Source organism: Podarcis bocagei (assembly GCF_964188305.1).
Source record: "Podarcis bocagei genome assembly, chromosome: 1".
NCBI classification, from domain to species: Eukaryota; Metazoa; Chordata; class Lepidosauria; order Squamata; family Lacertidae; genus Podarcis; species Podarcis bocagei.
In genome coordinates, this window is record NC_138125.1 from 30,638,965 (window position 1) to 30,656,108 (window position 17,144).

At 44.5% G+C, this 17,144-nt stretch overlaps 1 protein-coding gene across 5 annotated transcripts in view; it reads right to left on the reverse strand.

Moving 5' to 3' along the window:
• Positions 1-7,538: 7,538 nt before the first annotated feature.
• Positions 7,539-17,144, reverse strand: part of ADCK1 (aarF domain containing kinase 1) — a 117,230-nt gene continuing 107,624 nt past the window's right edge. For all 5 annotated transcript variants that reach the window (XM_081173527.1, XM_081173523.1, XM_081173524.1 and 2 more), the window contains 4 exons: positions 12,963-13,112; positions 11,997-12,194; positions 10,159-10,352; positions 7,539-8,569 (listed from right to left, as the gene is read on the reverse strand). In XM_081173527.1, the coding sequence (XP_081029653.1) occupies positions 8,401-8,569; positions 10,159-10,352; positions 11,997-12,194; positions 12,963-13,112 (711 nt within the window). In that variant the 3' untranslated portion in view covers positions 7,539-8,400. The remainder of the gene's footprint in view (positions 8,570-10,158; positions 10,353-11,996; positions 12,195-12,962; positions 13,113-17,144) is intronic.

Below are 17,144 nucleotides of genomic sequence, written 5' to 3' on the forward strand. Positions count from 1 at the left end.
TCTCCATTTCCAAACGTTAGAACTCTGGGTTATGCGATGAAATTGACTGGCAGTCGGTTCAGGACGAAAGTAGTAGTACTTCACATAATTAACTTACGGACTACATTGCTGCACATACAGCTCTACTTGAAATACATAAGACCCTTGTTTATTGGATAATTAGCCATTTGTGCCACATGTGTCAGTAGCCATTTTTAAACTCATCTGGCCGGTGGCCTTAACCACGACGTGCAGCAATGTACTCCGCAAATTAATTCTGTGAAGTGCCGTTTCCCATTGCATGCCATCGGGGCAGCAGCCTCGGCTGTCTTGTGCAATGACTGGATAAACTCTCTGCAACAGGCCTCTGAGTAAAGTCACTGCGGTTTTTGTTCTTCTGCCGCCAGTATTCCTTGCCAGTTTCAGGGATAGGCCAAGAACTCCTGGAGGATAGCTCTGACTGTTGAGAAATAAATACTTCAGGATCACTGTCTTTCCCCAAAACTGTCTAAACCAGATGCCCTTAAAAGCTCAGGGGGCAGAGCATGATGATGATAGCCATCCCCTGCTATTTGCTTGCCAGCAAATGATTCCAGTTACAGCTACTGCAAGTGGACTGCAGTGTAGAGTGCTCCTGCTCACAGGGCCAGCCAGCCAGCTGTGCCCTTTTCCAAGATGTTCCATTCCATTCAACTCTCACCTCTGGTTTTCCATTCTTTCCCAGATCCCAGCAACACTCCAGCTTCTGTAGATGCTAAGCATGCTCAGTTCTCATCTCTCTAGAGTTTTCCGCTTAAAGATTTCTGTGTTTCCGGAAACACTGAGACTCCACTGATAACCTCCCTCTTATATGTGGATGCTGTCGTTTAAACTGCATAAGGATCCACACTCCGTGAATAAGTATTTAGGTTGCCTAATAGTCATTCATTCATTCATTCATTCATTCATTTATCCATTCATCATTTATCACCTCCTATCCTGCTTGCAGGTTTCTGATGGGCATCTGATTGGCCAGCATGAGAAACTGGATACTGGACTAGATAAAACAGAAGAATGTAAGACCCATGTAAACCTCTGGCCTGATCCATCTAACTCATACGTCCTCATGCTTCTGTTGTTCTGATCCAGCAGATCCTCATGCTTCTATTTTTCCCAGCCAATCAGTGCCATTCTCTTACAAGCAATGTTTTCTCATTTGGGATTAAAAGGCCCTCAAGTTCTTTTTTAGAAAGCAACAGTATAATTTTTGCAAGATCCACAGGCAAGTAGCTCTATAGTCCTGAAGTAGCAATGCCATGCCCTAAGGCAGGCCTTGCAGACATCAAATGGGATCATGGTTCTTTGATGTGGAACAGAGAACATTAGCACTTGTTCCTGGGTTTTAAAAAAACAAAAACCTTTTTAAGATCAGGCTGAAGAGTTGTAAAATAGAAGCCCTGCACTGAGTAAGGCATTTGACAAGGTGCCCCATGATATTCTTGTAAAGAAGCTGGTAAAATGCGGTCTTGACTCTGCTACCACTCAGTGGATTTGTAACTGGCTGACTGACCGAACCCAAAGGGTGCTCATCAATGGTTCCTCTTCATCCTGGAGAAGAGTGACTAGTGGGGTGCCACAGGGTTCTGTCTTGGGCCCGGTCTTATTCAACATCTTTATCAACGACTTGGATGATGGACTCAAGGGCATCCTGATCAAATTTGCAGATGACACCAAACTGGGAGGGGTGGCTAACACCCCAGAGGACAGGATCACACTTCAAAACGACCTTGACAGATTAGAGAACTGGGCAAAAACAAACAAAATGAATTTTAACAGGGAGAAATGTAAAGTATTGCACTTGGGCAAAAAAAATGAGAGGCACAAATACAAGATGGGGGACACCTGGCTTGAGAGCAGTACATGTGAAAAGGATCTAGGAGTCTTGGTTGACCACAAACTTGACATGAGCCAACAGTGTGACGCGGCAGCTAAAAAAGCCAATGCAATTCTGGGCTGCATCAATAGGAGTATAGCATCTAGATCAAGGGAAGTAATAGTGCCACTGTATTCTGCTCTGGTCAGACCTCACCTGGAGTAGTGTCCAGTTCTGGGCACCACAGTTCAAGAAGGACACTGACAAACTGGAACGTGTCCAGAGGAGGGCAACCAAAATGGTCAGAGGCCTGGAAACGATGCCTTATGAGGAACGGCTAAGGGAGCTGGGCATGTTTAGCCTGGAGAAGAGGAGGTTAAGGGGTGATATGATAGCCATGTTCAAATATATAAAAGGATGTCACATAGAGGAGGGAGAAAGGTTGTTTTCTGCTGCTCCAGAGAAGCGGACACGGAGCAATGGATCCAAACTACAAGAAAGAAGATTCCACCTAAACATTAGGAAGAACTTCCTGACAGTAAGAGCTGTTCGACAGTGGAATTTGCTGCCAAGGAGTGTGGTGGAGTCTCCTACTTTGGAGGTCTTTAAGCAGAGGCTTGACAGCCATATGTCAGGAGTGCTCTGATGGTGTTTCCTGCTTGGCAGGGGGTTGGACTCGATGGCCCTTGTGGTCTCTTCCAACTCTATGATTCTGTGATTCTGTGATTCTGTGATTCTGTGATTCTGAGATCTAAGTCCTAATTGTTCTCTTGGTAATTCTTGCGGGTTCAGGATGAAATGGAGGTTTGCTTGCCCTGACTTTTCTCTGGCTCAGTTAAATGGATCACGGCACCGACCTTGCTTGCACTGTAGACTCAACCTCTCTTCAATCCTTAACCTGCTTGTGACATAAGAGTGCAACATCGGACTTCCTGGCTCCAGAGAGTGCAAGGAGGATTTCATTGGTAAACAATTTGGCCACCAGGAAATCCTGTTAATCAGTTTGTTCAGGGATGAGTTTGACTCCAGAAAAAAACACTGATGCCCACTATGACTTAATTTATGACACCATGCAATTTGTAGTGGATAAAGGTTGGTTCCCCCCCCAAAAAAAAAAAATGTGGGAATTTGCCCTATTCACCTCATGCAGGCACAGCAATAGTATTAATGAACAAACATTAAATTGTACATTTCAAAGGGATCATTTCATGTGTGTATCTCTTTTGCATATCATGCACTCCCCTCTCCCATTTCACATAGAAGTCAATGAGACCCAGACACTTATTTAAGGTAAAGGTTTTGCATGGGTCAAATCAGCAGCGTGAGGCTCCAGCAATTTCTCTCATACTCCACGTTGCTCTCAACTGAAGCTCCCCACGAGACAGCAGACTAGGAAAGGTAAGATACGTCTGTTTCCTGAAAAAGTGATGGTCTTAGAGGGGAGAGCTTAACTCTTGCAAGCATATAAGTATTGATTCTGACACTGAGCCCAGGGCTTCTGGATAAGGTATATTACTTGCTGTTACCCCTATTTTCTGTGAGTCCCGTCACACGTGTTATGCTCACCCACAATACTTCTGTTTTTATCTTTTTATTGCAGGGCGTTGAACTAGAATAGACAGTCCTCGGGGTCCCTTCCAACTCTACAATTCCATGCATATAAACACTGTAACTATACAGGGAATAAAATTGCCCCTTATCCCAGGCACTGGGTTCACTGAGCAGGGGCTAAGTTTAGTTCCACTGCAGTGTTTTCTCTGGCAGCACTCCTTTAGTTTCTCCCATACTAACCCACGGTTATCATTCACATCTGTTGCATGGATGTGCAAGAGTTCCCATACATGTACAAAAATGAAGAACTTCTTTATTATTTATTTAAAGCACTTTTACTCCACTCTTGGGCCATTTTGCACTTCTGCCATATTTTGCACTTCATCCATGCTTAAGCCAAAATCCACATTAGGGCGATACTTTTATTGAGCCAACCAACATGTCAGAAACTAGAGTGCAAGCGTTTGCCTGCTCCAGAACTCCCGTCAGGCCAGATGCCAAAAAGCAGAAGCTGAGCAGGGTGGGTGTGCAGGCTTGTTGTTCAAGCTATCCTTGTCGGCATCTGTTTAGAGTCTTAGGGCAAAGTGTGTGAAGAGATAGCAGGCATTCAAATGAGGCTCCTTTGAGTGCTTTGCAAGTTTCAGGCTGCACCCAGGCCACTGGGAAAGGAGAAAACACGAGATCAGCCATTCCGAGGAACTCAAAAGCTCACACATGTTATTTTATGGTATTCTGATATGCCTAATAAAGTTATTGTCCCAGTATGCATTTTGGATATTTTTTTCTTACATGTCAGCTTGGCTACCTTTACATTTTGTATAAATTGGAAATTATTGCTATTATGGTACAATCTCTAGACATGGCACTTTGCAAAGTACAGGTTTGACAGGTCCTTGCCCCAAGGGGCTTAACATCTTAAAATAGACACAGAGAAACAACAGAGGAAGGCAGGGGAGTGAAGACAGGGGAAGAAAATGTGATGACTTCAATTACATATACACTGATTTAGTTGCCATGGGTCCTATTAGGACCAGGGGCTGTTCTAAAGTGTTTCTGGGAGAACATGATTTCTGAAGAGGGAGTTGAAGGAAGCAAAGACGTGTGCTTAGAATTTCTTTCTAAAGCAACACTGGCATCTGGAATATGTTTTAATGCCAGCAGGATTTGCAAACATTTTTATGCCCTGGACTTTGATTGATATTATGTTGTTGGCCAGCAGAGGGAGTCAGTGGAGACAGAAGGAACAGTCCAAATAAAATGTCATTTTCCTTGAAAAGTAGCCCCTGAAAGGTTAGACATTGTTGTGCAAACAGAAAGATGTTCTCAGTGAGCAGTAAGAACTTATTCCAAAATATGGAACATGGAAGAGTTGATCTCGAATAGTCAGTTCCAGAATCCAAAATGGAGACAAAATGAATTAGGGAGATCCTTTATTATGCTAACCCTGAAAGCTGCCATCTGATAACACAAAAAGCTAAGTTCTTTTTTGCATTTCTGCTATTACCACAAAAGGAAACCAGCTTAGTTAGTGAGATCCTTAAGCAGTTCCAGTTCTGACACATTAGCTGTAACAAGGCAGGAATCTGGATTTGCAGAAAAGAAATGTATGACGTTTAAACAGAAATCTGTTAGGATTACAGTGTGGGCCAGTTCACACAACCAAATTGGCATGCGTGAAATGTGGGTTGAATGACTAACCATAATAATCAATTCTGTGCTTTTGAATGTTCAAAGCATTGCTCGTACGTTGTTGCAATCCTTATAACAACTTGTTTGATTAAGCCAAAATTTTCTAGAGAAGACTTCAGGGGGAGGGCAAAGGCTAAGCGACTGTGGCTTTCTTAAGACCACCTAGTTTATTGGCAAAAGCAAGAGATGAATGACAGATTTCAGCTCTTAGGCCCAATTCAGGCGACCGCCTAAATCTGATCTAAAATGTGATTATGATCTTCGGACTTACACACTCCCCCTCCTCTCTGTTCCTCTTTCAAACACAAGAAGAGAGTGGAACTTCCCATTTATCTCTCTTTTCCTGCTGGGAAAGAACATGACACGTAAATGAGAAAAGGGGAACTTTGGGGCACTCGGAAGCCCTCAGAGCTCCAGCTGAAATGCCAGGTTGCAGGAATGTGTGAGCACTGATGGAAAAAATGGGATCGCTTCTGAAAAATATTTAAAGCCTTCTCTTCATTACCTAGAAGGCATCCTACAGCTAGTTTCAGGCATAAAACATTAAAACCCAGGGGAGGAAACACACACAAAACAAGAGGGATATATCTGGCAGTGTCACTCAGCTGACATTAATGCTTCTTTAGCATAATGGGGAGGGAAAAGGTGTTCATCAATTCTCCCTCTTCTGCCACCCCCTGAGGAAAAAAAAGACTACTTTGGAGGGTCCTGGTTACAGATAGGTAGCCGTGTTGGTCTGCCATTGTCAAAATAAAAAAATTCCTTCCAGTAGCACCTTAAAGACCAACCAAGTTAGTTCTTGGTATGAGCTTTCGTGTGCATGCACGTGTGTATCTGAAGAAGTGTGCATGCACACGAAAGCTCATACCAAGAACTAACTTAGTTGGTCTTTAAGGTGCTACTGGAGGGAATTTTTTTTATTTTGGAGGGTCCTCTCACCCATAATCTCCCTGGGTCATATCCATCACTGGCCTTACTCTGCATCCCCTCTACAAAGTGTTCTTGCCTTGCTAGAACTGCCACAATGCTTCTTGCATAGCTTGATGGAGAGGGGCATGTGTATACTTAGGACCACTGACTTTTTACATGGTGTGTAGCCTACTATACACAGGTCAGTGGTACATCTGCTGCCCCGCCTAATTTTTGTTTCTAGACCCGCTCACTATCGGAGGAGCACGCAGAAGGTCACCATTTCAATGGCTGGCACTCTCATTTGAAAAGACTGGGCAGGGTGTGATGGGGAAAGCCTTTCTCTGCCTGGGACCTTGAGTGGCCACTGCCATCCAAAGAAGACAATACTGGGCTAGATAGACAAAACAGCGTGCCTTCGTATAAAACAGCCCTCTAGCCCTTTCACGAACCATATGCTATAATACAATATTCACTAAGACATGAGGAAATGTGCAACAGTGGTCTTTTAATTTTGGCATGTCTACAAAATCCCGTTGAGCACTTCCAGCATTCCTCATGTTTCTGTAACATATAAACAGAAAAGACACAAGTGGCCTTGTGTCTGCTCGGAGGAGGACCAAAGGATGAATGTTCCTGAAGGACTTTATTGAAAGTGGCATTGTTGAGCAATCAAAAGCTAGGACGAATTCAACAGCTCCCCCAGTACCTTCCAATCAGATGTTTTGTTTTGACCCTCAGTCAAATGCAGCTCTCAGTCAGAGAGATCTAACATAAGTTTGAAAGTATTCTCTTTCGTGTACCTGGTACAGTAGAAGGTTGTAAAATTGGTAGAATTTATTCAGTGTTAAATCTCTTAGCTGATAAGACCTATGGCTTGTCAAATAAAATGGTGGGAAGATTTAGGGGTAGCAATAACAACAAAAGTCTGGCAATGGCTGTGGTATAATATACCTAAAAGATTTATATCAATGAACTGGAAAGAGAATCTTTAAAATGTCTATCATGAATGGTCCTTCACACCCCCCAAAAACAAACTGAAACTAATTTATAATCTGATGTCTGGTTATCAGTGGTATCATGGAAAATTTCACAGACTTTTTGTACATGTTAAAGGTTTTGTGGGTTTTTTGGTTGTTGTTTTAAACAAGTAAAAAGTGGGTGCAGTCATATTACATTTGGAGCAAATCTCTAAATAGAGAATTCCTGCAGATTTTCTATATGTGAGTGCTCTTCAGCTATTTACAGCAGTTGGAGGATGATAATGATTTCTAAATGGTCATTAATTAATGGTCGCAAAGTCTAATATTTTTTTATTATGGGAACAAGTCTATTGTTCCTCCTTTATCAAACTGTCTTTATAGACTCAAGAAAGATGCATTAGTGAAAACCCTTTTATGCAAAGTAGGTCCATATTTATAGGATTTCAGGATGGTTGCTTCCATTTGTGGAGCTGGTGAATAGATCCAATTTCACTGCCAACACAAGAGAGACAGGTTACCCTTGTGAGAAAGGTTGGTTTTTTTTAAAAAAAAAAAAACCAAATAGGCACATGTGCTCTTTTTACCTCCCAAAGGGAGGACGCTCTTGTTTATTTCCCCTTGCAAATACACAAAACATGACCAGCACTGACTTGTGAATGAGTTCTCAGACAATAATGTGTTGCCATTCAACAGTGTCTCTCTCTGAACACTTCCAATGCAGGTTGGTGTTGCTGCCTCTAGTTTACATCTCAGGCAATTAAGGCAATTAAAATGTCCCCAAATTTCCCAAACCTCACAACCAGAGAGGCCCAAAACAGGTTACTTGAATTCCATGGCAAGTAGACATGTCTGTGGTTGTGGTTGTTTTTAAAAAAACTGTCACCTGGAGAGGGGTAGGGTGACAATTAGAAAAGAAATTCTCACTGGTTTCACTCCCAGCCTTTGCGTTCAAAATCTCCCAGAAGTGGGATTACTGTTTAGACATTCTGGCTTTCAGTTCTTTGCCTACCTGATATCCATTTTGTTTTGGAACATTTCAGCAGAACTGAAGGGGAATTAATGCAACAATTCTGCAGTATCTGCTCAGGAAACCTGTATGGTATTGTTAGAAGCATGTTGGTCCTGTGCAGTTCTTTAGGACTTCAGCTGGATATCTGCGGACAGAGAAATTTGCAACCTTCTCCCTAAGCTGCCACCATCCTGAACTATATCTGGAAGCATGAGACTTCTGGCTCCCTTGAGCTCTAGATGCTGTTTTGTGATTTCGCCTTCTCTGCCTCAGAAAGAAAGTGACCCTGCAAAAGGCAACCAGGACAGCACCGTGTGTTACATGAAAACAGACCCAGAAAACTCCAGCAGAATAAATAGAAACAAGATGCCACAGCTGAGAAAGGCAAGGATATAATCAGGCCCAGCTTCTGCCACCAGTTCATGTCACTACGAGGAATGGTGCGTCCAGCTCAGGAAAGCAATGACCCAGTTCCCCAGCTGGGACCCCTTCAGCCGCAGGAAAAGTTCGTACAAGTTGATCTGCCACAAGCTCAGGGCCTCAGAGATGGATATCTGTGCCTTCCTGTACAGTGAGACACTCTTGCTCCTCTGGTGCCTGGAGAAAACACAGAAAAGGAACGTGTGAGATCTTGCAGCAATTTGGAGATCTCGAAATTAGTCCGCGAGGGGTAGGGCAGATACAGATCTGGCCAGCCGGGGGGGGAACGTTCCCCACCCCTGTCTTACAGGGACAAAGTCCAGCAACAGGAAGCCAGTGAAAGAGCAATGCTGGTGGAGTTTACTGTGTGAACTAATTCATAAATTTGGGTCAAGTGAAATACACTGCCCCAGTCTCTGCTGGCTTACATTTGGACCCCATTTGGGCCAAAATTATTATTTATTAAATTGATATACCACCCTTCATCCAAAGATCACAGTTCACAACATAAAAATGCAAAATGAGGACACAAAATAAATATTAAAAGCAAGAACAAGAACTAACCAATAACCCCCTGTCCTCCCACAAATACATTTAAAAGGATATCGAATGTTGATCAGCCAAAGGGCTGGTTACAGTGAAATGTTTTTGCCTTGCACCTAAAGTTATGTTATGAAAGTGCTAGGTGAGCCTCCCTTGGGAAAGTATTTCACAAACACCAGGCGGGCCTCTACCTTTTCATTCCACCTGCCACCTCCACCTGTGTTACTAGTAGCCTTTGCCAACTTTGGACAATTCTACAGTGGGTACCATATGGCAGCAATGAAGGCAGAACTGAGGAAGCAAACCAACTGCCCCCTCTTAACAAGGGGAGGAAGGGGGTAGAAATTCATTACTCAATAAAGAACCACACCCCAAACCTGCAACTTCTCAACCCTTCCTCTTTGCTTGCACCATCTTAAAGGAGATTTATAAAGATGGCTGAAGACACCTCAGGATGTTAAACGTTCCATGGCACCAATGTTATTTCCACACTCTGGACACGTATTGTAGAACAGCCACATTCTGCCACTCACTTTCTGCACAACATAGTGATCAAAACATCCTCTTCTCATGTTTCCCCTATTCAGCTTCAGTTTTATTGAGCTCAGAAATTTGTTTGTTTGTTTTTTACACAATGCAACAGCTGCTCAGATTCCTGTGGCCTAGATGAGATGGCCCATCTCACAGCTGTTCTGGCCTCTATCCTGTAGGCTGTAATAGCTTGTAGAGATTGTGCTCTAGCCATTTCATTTTCTATGGTCCATCTCTCCTCCCCTCTAGGAGTCAGCTCTATCATGTTGCCCCTTTCCAAATAGAATTACCTTATATTTTTTTCTTTCTTCCTCCCTGCTCACCCTGCCTCCAAATCACAGGTGACAATCATGATCTGAAGTGCAGCGAGGTGTGGAGGGAGTGCTTACCCCCAAATAAAAATCCCAATTAACTCTGCCCCCCCCTCAAAAAAGAATGTAATAATGGTGTTGGGGAAAGGGGAACTACCCATTTGGCTACAAAGCGTTAAAAGATTCAAAAGGGAGTTGCTATTCCACTTCCACCTTAAAACAGAACAGCAGTGATTGGGTCCGGCTAAATCTTCCACATCCAGATGCATTTGAATTCTGGCCTACATGTGTTCTTTAGCTCCTCTGCAAGGTACCAGGAAGTAGGAATCACTAGCCAAACAACAGCCGAGGATCGTGCCTCATGCGGCAAAGGGAACTCACATGGAGACAGCTCGAATGCAGCAGCGAGACATGTTGAGGAAGGAGCTGGCACTGGCCCGTGTCTGTAAAGCCGATTCAATCCCCCTCAACAAATCATTGGTCTTCAACAGCAGCAACATCTGACGGGGGACACTGTTCAGCAGCTTGGTGATCTGAGGTAGGTACATGGCAGCGTTCGTCCGGATTTCCACATCCTGGCACAGTCAGACGGTAGGTGAGATGAGAAAGGTTCACAATGGAGAGCTGATCCATAATCCCTGATCCATAATCTAGAAGCAGCTACCACAGATTTTGCAAAGAGGGCTTGATCTGTAGAACAGCCTTTCTGAACCTTCAGATGTCTGGGTCTATAATTCCTATCATCTCTGAGCACTGGCCATGGTGCCTGGGCCAGATGGGAGACATAGTCCGAAACAATTTAAGTGCAGCAGGTTGGGGAAGGCCAATCCAGAGCTCAACAAATAGAAGCCCAGGTCCAACGAATAGGAAGTATGGCCAGTGTCAACCCACCCTCTGTGGTCTGTTGCTGGAGACACCTGCCCATCACACTCTGCAAGCATTTCAATGAATCCAGAGCACTGGTGAACATCTCACAAACACAGAAGCTATCTCCACGTCCTCTAGCAGCTAGCATGCTAATGAGTAAAATCCAGAAGAGAGTCAAAGGAGAATCTAAATGACTGAGCACATGAAGCTGCCCTATACAGAACAACACCAGTGGTCCATCAAGTCCAGTGCAGTCTATTCCAGGCAGCAGCATCTCGCCACAGTCTCAGTCAGAGATCATTCCCAAACGGAGCATTTTTTTAATATGACATGCCAGGAACTGAACCTGGAATCTTTTGCATGCAGCAAATGTATTCTAAGACTGAGGGACAGCCCTTCCCTCTTGAGAAACCTGGGCTCTCCTACATGGGCCTCTGCATAAGATATAGCACAAGAACTGGGTAAGGGTCATAACTCAGTGGCAGGGCACACATTCTCTGGCATCTCCAGGTAGGACTGGGAAAGGTGGCAGTAGGGAACCCTGGAGAGCTCCTGCCAGCCAGTGCAGTCAATACAGGCACACCTTGTTTTATTGCACTTCACAGATATTGCTTCCCCCCCCCCCAACTGAAGGACCAGAGGAGCTGTTACTGTCCTGCTGGGTTCGAGACAAGGAGCCTGTCCCCACCACACAGTTGTTCCTGTTGCTCCTTACGAGGATACGGGTGCAGCCCAGCTGCTCCAGAGGAAGGAAGCGCCCCCTTTGCCCCGCCTCTTTCGGCCACGGAAGTAGAGCCAGGTTTTACCCTCCCACCCCTATTGCTATTGCACACTTAATAGGCTTCAATATAGTGTGAACATAACTTTTATATGCACTGGGAAACCAAGAAAATTGTGTGACTCGCTTTCTTACGATATTCGTTTTATTGCAGTGGTCTGGAACATAATCCGCAATATATCTGAGGTATGTCTATACAGTGGTACCTCTGGTTACGTACTTAATTCGTTCCGAGGTCCGTTCTTAACCTGAAACTGTTCTTAACCTCAAGCACCACTTTAGCTAATGGGGCCTCCTGCTGCCGCCGCACGATTTCTGTTCTCATCCTGAAGCAAAGTTCTTAACCCGAGGTACTATTTCTGGGTTAGCGGAGTCTGTAACCTGAAGCGTATGTAACCTGAGGTACCACTGTACTGAGATACATGGACTAATTCACTATAAGGCAGGTTCCTGCGCTCCTATGCAGACCTTCTTTAATTGCGGTATCTATGACTGTTCACTAGAATGTTCTTAGGGCAGTCTCCTTGTTTATTACTTACATTAACCTACTAGACAGCTATAATAAAAGATGTACCTCTTGTTTAGTGACTGGCAGCCGGTCGATGCCCCTGTTGACTGACTCCCAAGACCTGGCAGTGAGCATGCAGGCAAAGAGGGGATACAGGTCGCCCGCTCCCAGCCGACGACTGTATTTCTGGACACGCTTCATGTCAGATTTGATCAAGGCCTGCCAAAGCTGGCAATAGTCCAAGCGGAAGTTCTCTGATAGGACCTGGAGGAGGAATTTCCCACAAAGCACCTTTAAATAACATTATGGACAGAAAATACAAAATTCTATAAGAGAAGAAAACAGCTGGGATTAAGTGACAACTATGAATAAGAAATAGGTTGGCCTGTGTCACTCGTTTAATTCACACAGAGACAATTGGCTACTACTCCAGCATAGCTCTAAGCTGCACCCCAGGTGGAATATGGATATGGTGCCCTCCTTGCTGTGGGTCCAGCAGCTCATATTCTTGACAGTCTTGCTAACCCGTTCTGCTTGGCCCCGTAGCTTATCTTTCCTAATGAGTCAGTCAGCCATTCCCACAGCTGAGACAGCTGCCCACCTCCTCTCTATGAGCCACAGCCCACGAGCTACAAGTTGGTGCCACCCAGGCACCCTCACCTTAGATCTGCCTTCTGCAGCCTGGTACCCTCCCCTGATACTGTGGCACTACAACTCCCATCATCCTTGACCACCGAGCATGCTGCCTACAGCTGATGGGAGTTGTAGTCCAGCAGCATCTGGAAGGCAGCAGGTTGTGGACTCCTTCCCATGCCTCTCCTACTGCCTGCCTGTTCCCTGCCTTTCAGCACCCGTCTCCTCTTAATCCGTTCTGGTTCCTAAACCAGAATAACACAGATACAAAAACCTCACTGGGAAAGACAAAGATTGCCACCTGCTACCATGGCAAAAGAATTCTTCCTGGCAAAGTTCTGACCTCAGTACGGGCAGCCCTCCTTCTCTCCCCATGTCCTCTCACTGCTCTCTGCTTACCTGATAGAGCCCATGGTCCAGAAGTATAATGTGTGTCTTGCCTGTACTTGGGCACTTCTTCACCAACACGTTGCCAGGGTGTGGGTCACAGTGCACAAAGCCATTGACAAATATCATTTCACTGTACATCTTCCCCAAGTTGTAAGATATCTGAACAAAAAAGGGGGGCACCATGTAAGACTCTGAGAAGCAACAGGGCTATGGGCAGGGGAGCCCGCGTGCCAGGGAACAAAGGGCAGGATTCAACTAATCAGTATCGGTGTCAGCAGAAGCCCTGTGCAAGAAGTTATGTTTGTGTAATGGGACGTTCCCTCCTCTCCTCCCCTATGCATGCCTGAAATTTACTAGGTGGGGGTGATGAAAAACCTCAGAACAGTGTGCAGGAGGAGTAGAGAGGGGACCATTCCATCTGCCAGATGAAATGTTTGACCTGACAGGACCATCACCTTAGCACCATGTTGAATTGCTCCCAGTATCTATGGTAGGTAGGTAGCAAATGCAGGCATCCTCCTCACATTCTTATGGCTCCCCAAGGAGGGGGCAAATGTGCGAGCATCTACCTAAAGATTTAACATGGGTGAGAGTGCAGGAATTAGCAGGAAGCCAAGAAGGTGGAAAGGGGAATCATGAAAAGCAGAACTGAAATGCCCAGTAGAGTGCAGCTTCATATATTACAGTACAGAGATATAAAACTGAACGGTCACTCAACAGAGAGATGCAGTGTCCTTGTGAATATGTGTGTGCATTTATACTTAAAATATATTATGTGCATGCCTAAAAATGATAGAAAGAAGTACGAGAAGTGGCCCCAGTGGAGACAAAGTGTATCAACCTTTCCTCATGAGTTTCAGTGAGATAGACACAGGTTGCATTCATAAGTGATGCAAGAACACTGTCTTTAACGTAGGTGAGCATAATTAATATGGCAGATAATGCAGGAAATTGTTGTTTTTAACAGACACTATAGTTTCAACAAATATGCTTATTGTGACCAAAAGACCTGGTGGGTTCAATCCCTCCCCCCATTATAGCAAACACTCATAATTTTAAAGATACCCATCAGTGTTTGCTGGTCTCCTTTTTGTCATGGGAAATCAGAGTAGAACTGCCCGTGAAAACAGCAGTAGGGGAAGAAAACACACAATGGTATTGCAGGACATTACTATGACTAAGAGGGAGCAAGAACTTGACTCAAGGCTGCCCGTTTCAGTGGAAGCCCCACATTCACCATAATATTTGGTTCCACTTTCACAGCCCGTTAGCATTTGCTTGTCTCTGATGCGATGCCATCACACCGCCATGGAAAATGTTTTTTTCCAATAATATAAATGCCTCTTCTGATAGTAGCCACAACTCCCTCCTCCTGCTTCTAATGCACATCAGACTTTCGCTGCCCCTTCCTTGCTGTTACTGCCACACCTCCTTGCTCAGTCAGATGTTAGTCTGATTTGTGATGTTTGCAAAGATGAAGCAGCACTATGAGGCTGTTTAAATCATTCTGTCACTGCCTGTGATCCCCCTTCATCAACCCTTCTCCCCAATCATCCCCTTATCGCCACACCATTTTATTAAAGTTAAAAGCTAGCTCAGAGGAATAGCTGTCAACGTTTCCCTTTTTTTAAAGGGAAATTCCCTTATTCCGAATAGGATTCCTCGCAAGAAAAGGGAAAAGTTGACAGCTATGCTCAGAGGCAGGGAAGGGTCCCAGAGTTCTGCATCTCACTTTCACTGGGGAGGGAGAATACACTCCCTCCCTTATGCATCAAAAGAGCACACACACATTAGCCATTGCCTTACAACCTCTTCCCCCAGCAAGACATAAACAGCCCCGCAGCAGGTTGCCCAAGAGGCAATTAAAAGACAATTATTACAAAACATCCTTAACACATCAACAAGCACATAGTATAAGCAACCAACTTTCAAAGTGTTTTGAGGTAGGGATGAAGAGTCTGCACAGGCACCAGCAACAAACCTCAGACCCAATACTTCCGTGTAGGAGAAGGATTCTGGAGCACATTGCATGGATCACCACACCAAGCATGCACAAGCTTCATGCACACTGATGGGATGGCACTGGGGTCAGGAATGTAGCATGAGCTGGAGGGCTGCAGCTAATAGAGGAGGGAGAAAGGTTGTTTTCTGCTGCTCCAGAGAAGCGGACACGGAGCAATGGATCCAAACTACAAGAAAGAAGATTCCACCTAAACATTAGGAAGAACTTCCTGACAGTAAGAGCTGTTCGACAGTGGAATTTGCTGCCAAGGAGTGTGGTGGAGTCTCCTTCTTTGGAGGTCTTTAAGCAGAGGCTTGACAACCATATGTCAGGAGTGCTCTGATGGTGTTTCCTGCTTGGCAGGGGGTTGGACTCGATGGCCCTTGTGGTCTCTTCCAACTCTATGATTCTATGATTCTATGATTCTAATTTTGCATATTTATTTCATCACAGAAGGTTGCAAACAAACTAAATCTGCTAGACCTGTTGCTGCCATTCATCGGCATCATCATCACTTAATCCTATAATATTCTGCTTTTTGGTTTAAAGTTTAATAAAGCAATCACTGTTTTCATACAAAATATCAAACAACCTATCATCAACTCTTGACCTCCTTCCTCCAGGTAGCCCCATATCCAGGTGCTTACAAGCAAATACATGCAGATGTATCTTTTACAGTATCAGTTGAAACAGTCCCCTTCACTGAACTAGCAGATCAAAACATATCTCTGGAAACTCCCAAGTGGTCCTTTACCAGGATGGCAGACATAAAGTGATTAGATATATTGAAAAACTTCATGTTATAAATACAGTGGAACCTCGGGTTGCGAACGTGATCCGTGCGGGAGGCACGTTCGCAAACTGCAGCGGCGCGTCTGCACACGCACGGGTCGCAATTTGGTGGTTTTGCGCATGCACGAGCGCCGAAACCTGGAAGTAACCCGTTCCGGTATTTCCAGGCTTGGCGCAATGCGCAACCCGAAAACACATAACCTGAAGCGTGTGTAACCCGAGGTACCACTGTACTCAAAATTAAAGTGTAAAATCAGAAAAGATAGAAGCATCTTCTTAAACTCCTATGATCAAATTCATGATGGGCCTGAGAGGTGCTATACTCCATTATTAACAATATATTACTGTTGTCATTATTACTATGTGTCATGCAGAGATTGACAACACAACACAGTCTAACATACACAATGCAAAAGAGAAAAGGAACTGGGAAGGACTTGGTAAACAAGCAAATTTAGGCTCTGATTCTTTATAAGTCGCATAATAAATATCATTTAAAATAAATACATAATAAAAAAGCTGTGGTGACTGGTGACAGCTCGGGCGTGGGTCATAATGTCAATGTTTACTCCCTAGGGCTTAGAGGTATGCGAACTAATGCAAGCTTTAAAAACCTAGGATAGGCCGACAGTCACTGGGATCCATTGTTGGAATCAGTTTCAGCAGCCAAAAACAAAGTTAAGGTTGCTGCATAGACTACAGGCACAGTTAGCAACCAAAGAGGCCACCCACAGAAAATGGGATCTAAAGGCAGAAGGGAAAGAGTCGTGGAAGAGCTGACTTGCAGGCAGTGGAAAGAATGTTCAGATCTGAAGCTGACTCAGCACAGAAGGCTGGGAGCAGATCAAATATTGAAAACTCCCTGAGGGAACAGAGAGCAATTGGTATATTTTACTTCTTTATTGGGTTACGCACAATGGCTGAGTGCCAGAGGCCAATGCCCTCTAGGGCCTCTGCCTATAGTCCCAGAGAGGTCAGCCCTTGACAGCATCTTTAATCTAATTAACACTTATCTCTTGGTCCCAGGGCTGCCACTAGAGTAGAGGAGGGTGGGCTGGGTCGGGCAAACAGAAGAGTGAAGACAAACTCATAAAGAATGCTTTCAATGTCAGCTTCTTCTACTTGTGTTTAGAAAAGAGGCCAGAATATGGCCCAGGAGGCATTGGGTGCTCAGGAAAGGGAGCTGGTGGAATATGGATTAGTGTTGTGCCAAACATTTATCCTGCATGCGTGTGTGTGGTTTTTTTAACCATTCTCCATCAGTAAATGGGAAAGAAACTGCATTTGGTTATCAAAGGGGATGGAAAATTTTAGCAAAAGTCTCATCCACGTTTTTTGTTACGCTGACTTTATTTCTGAACTGGCCAAGGGGTGTTGGTGAGCATCTTTTCTTTCAT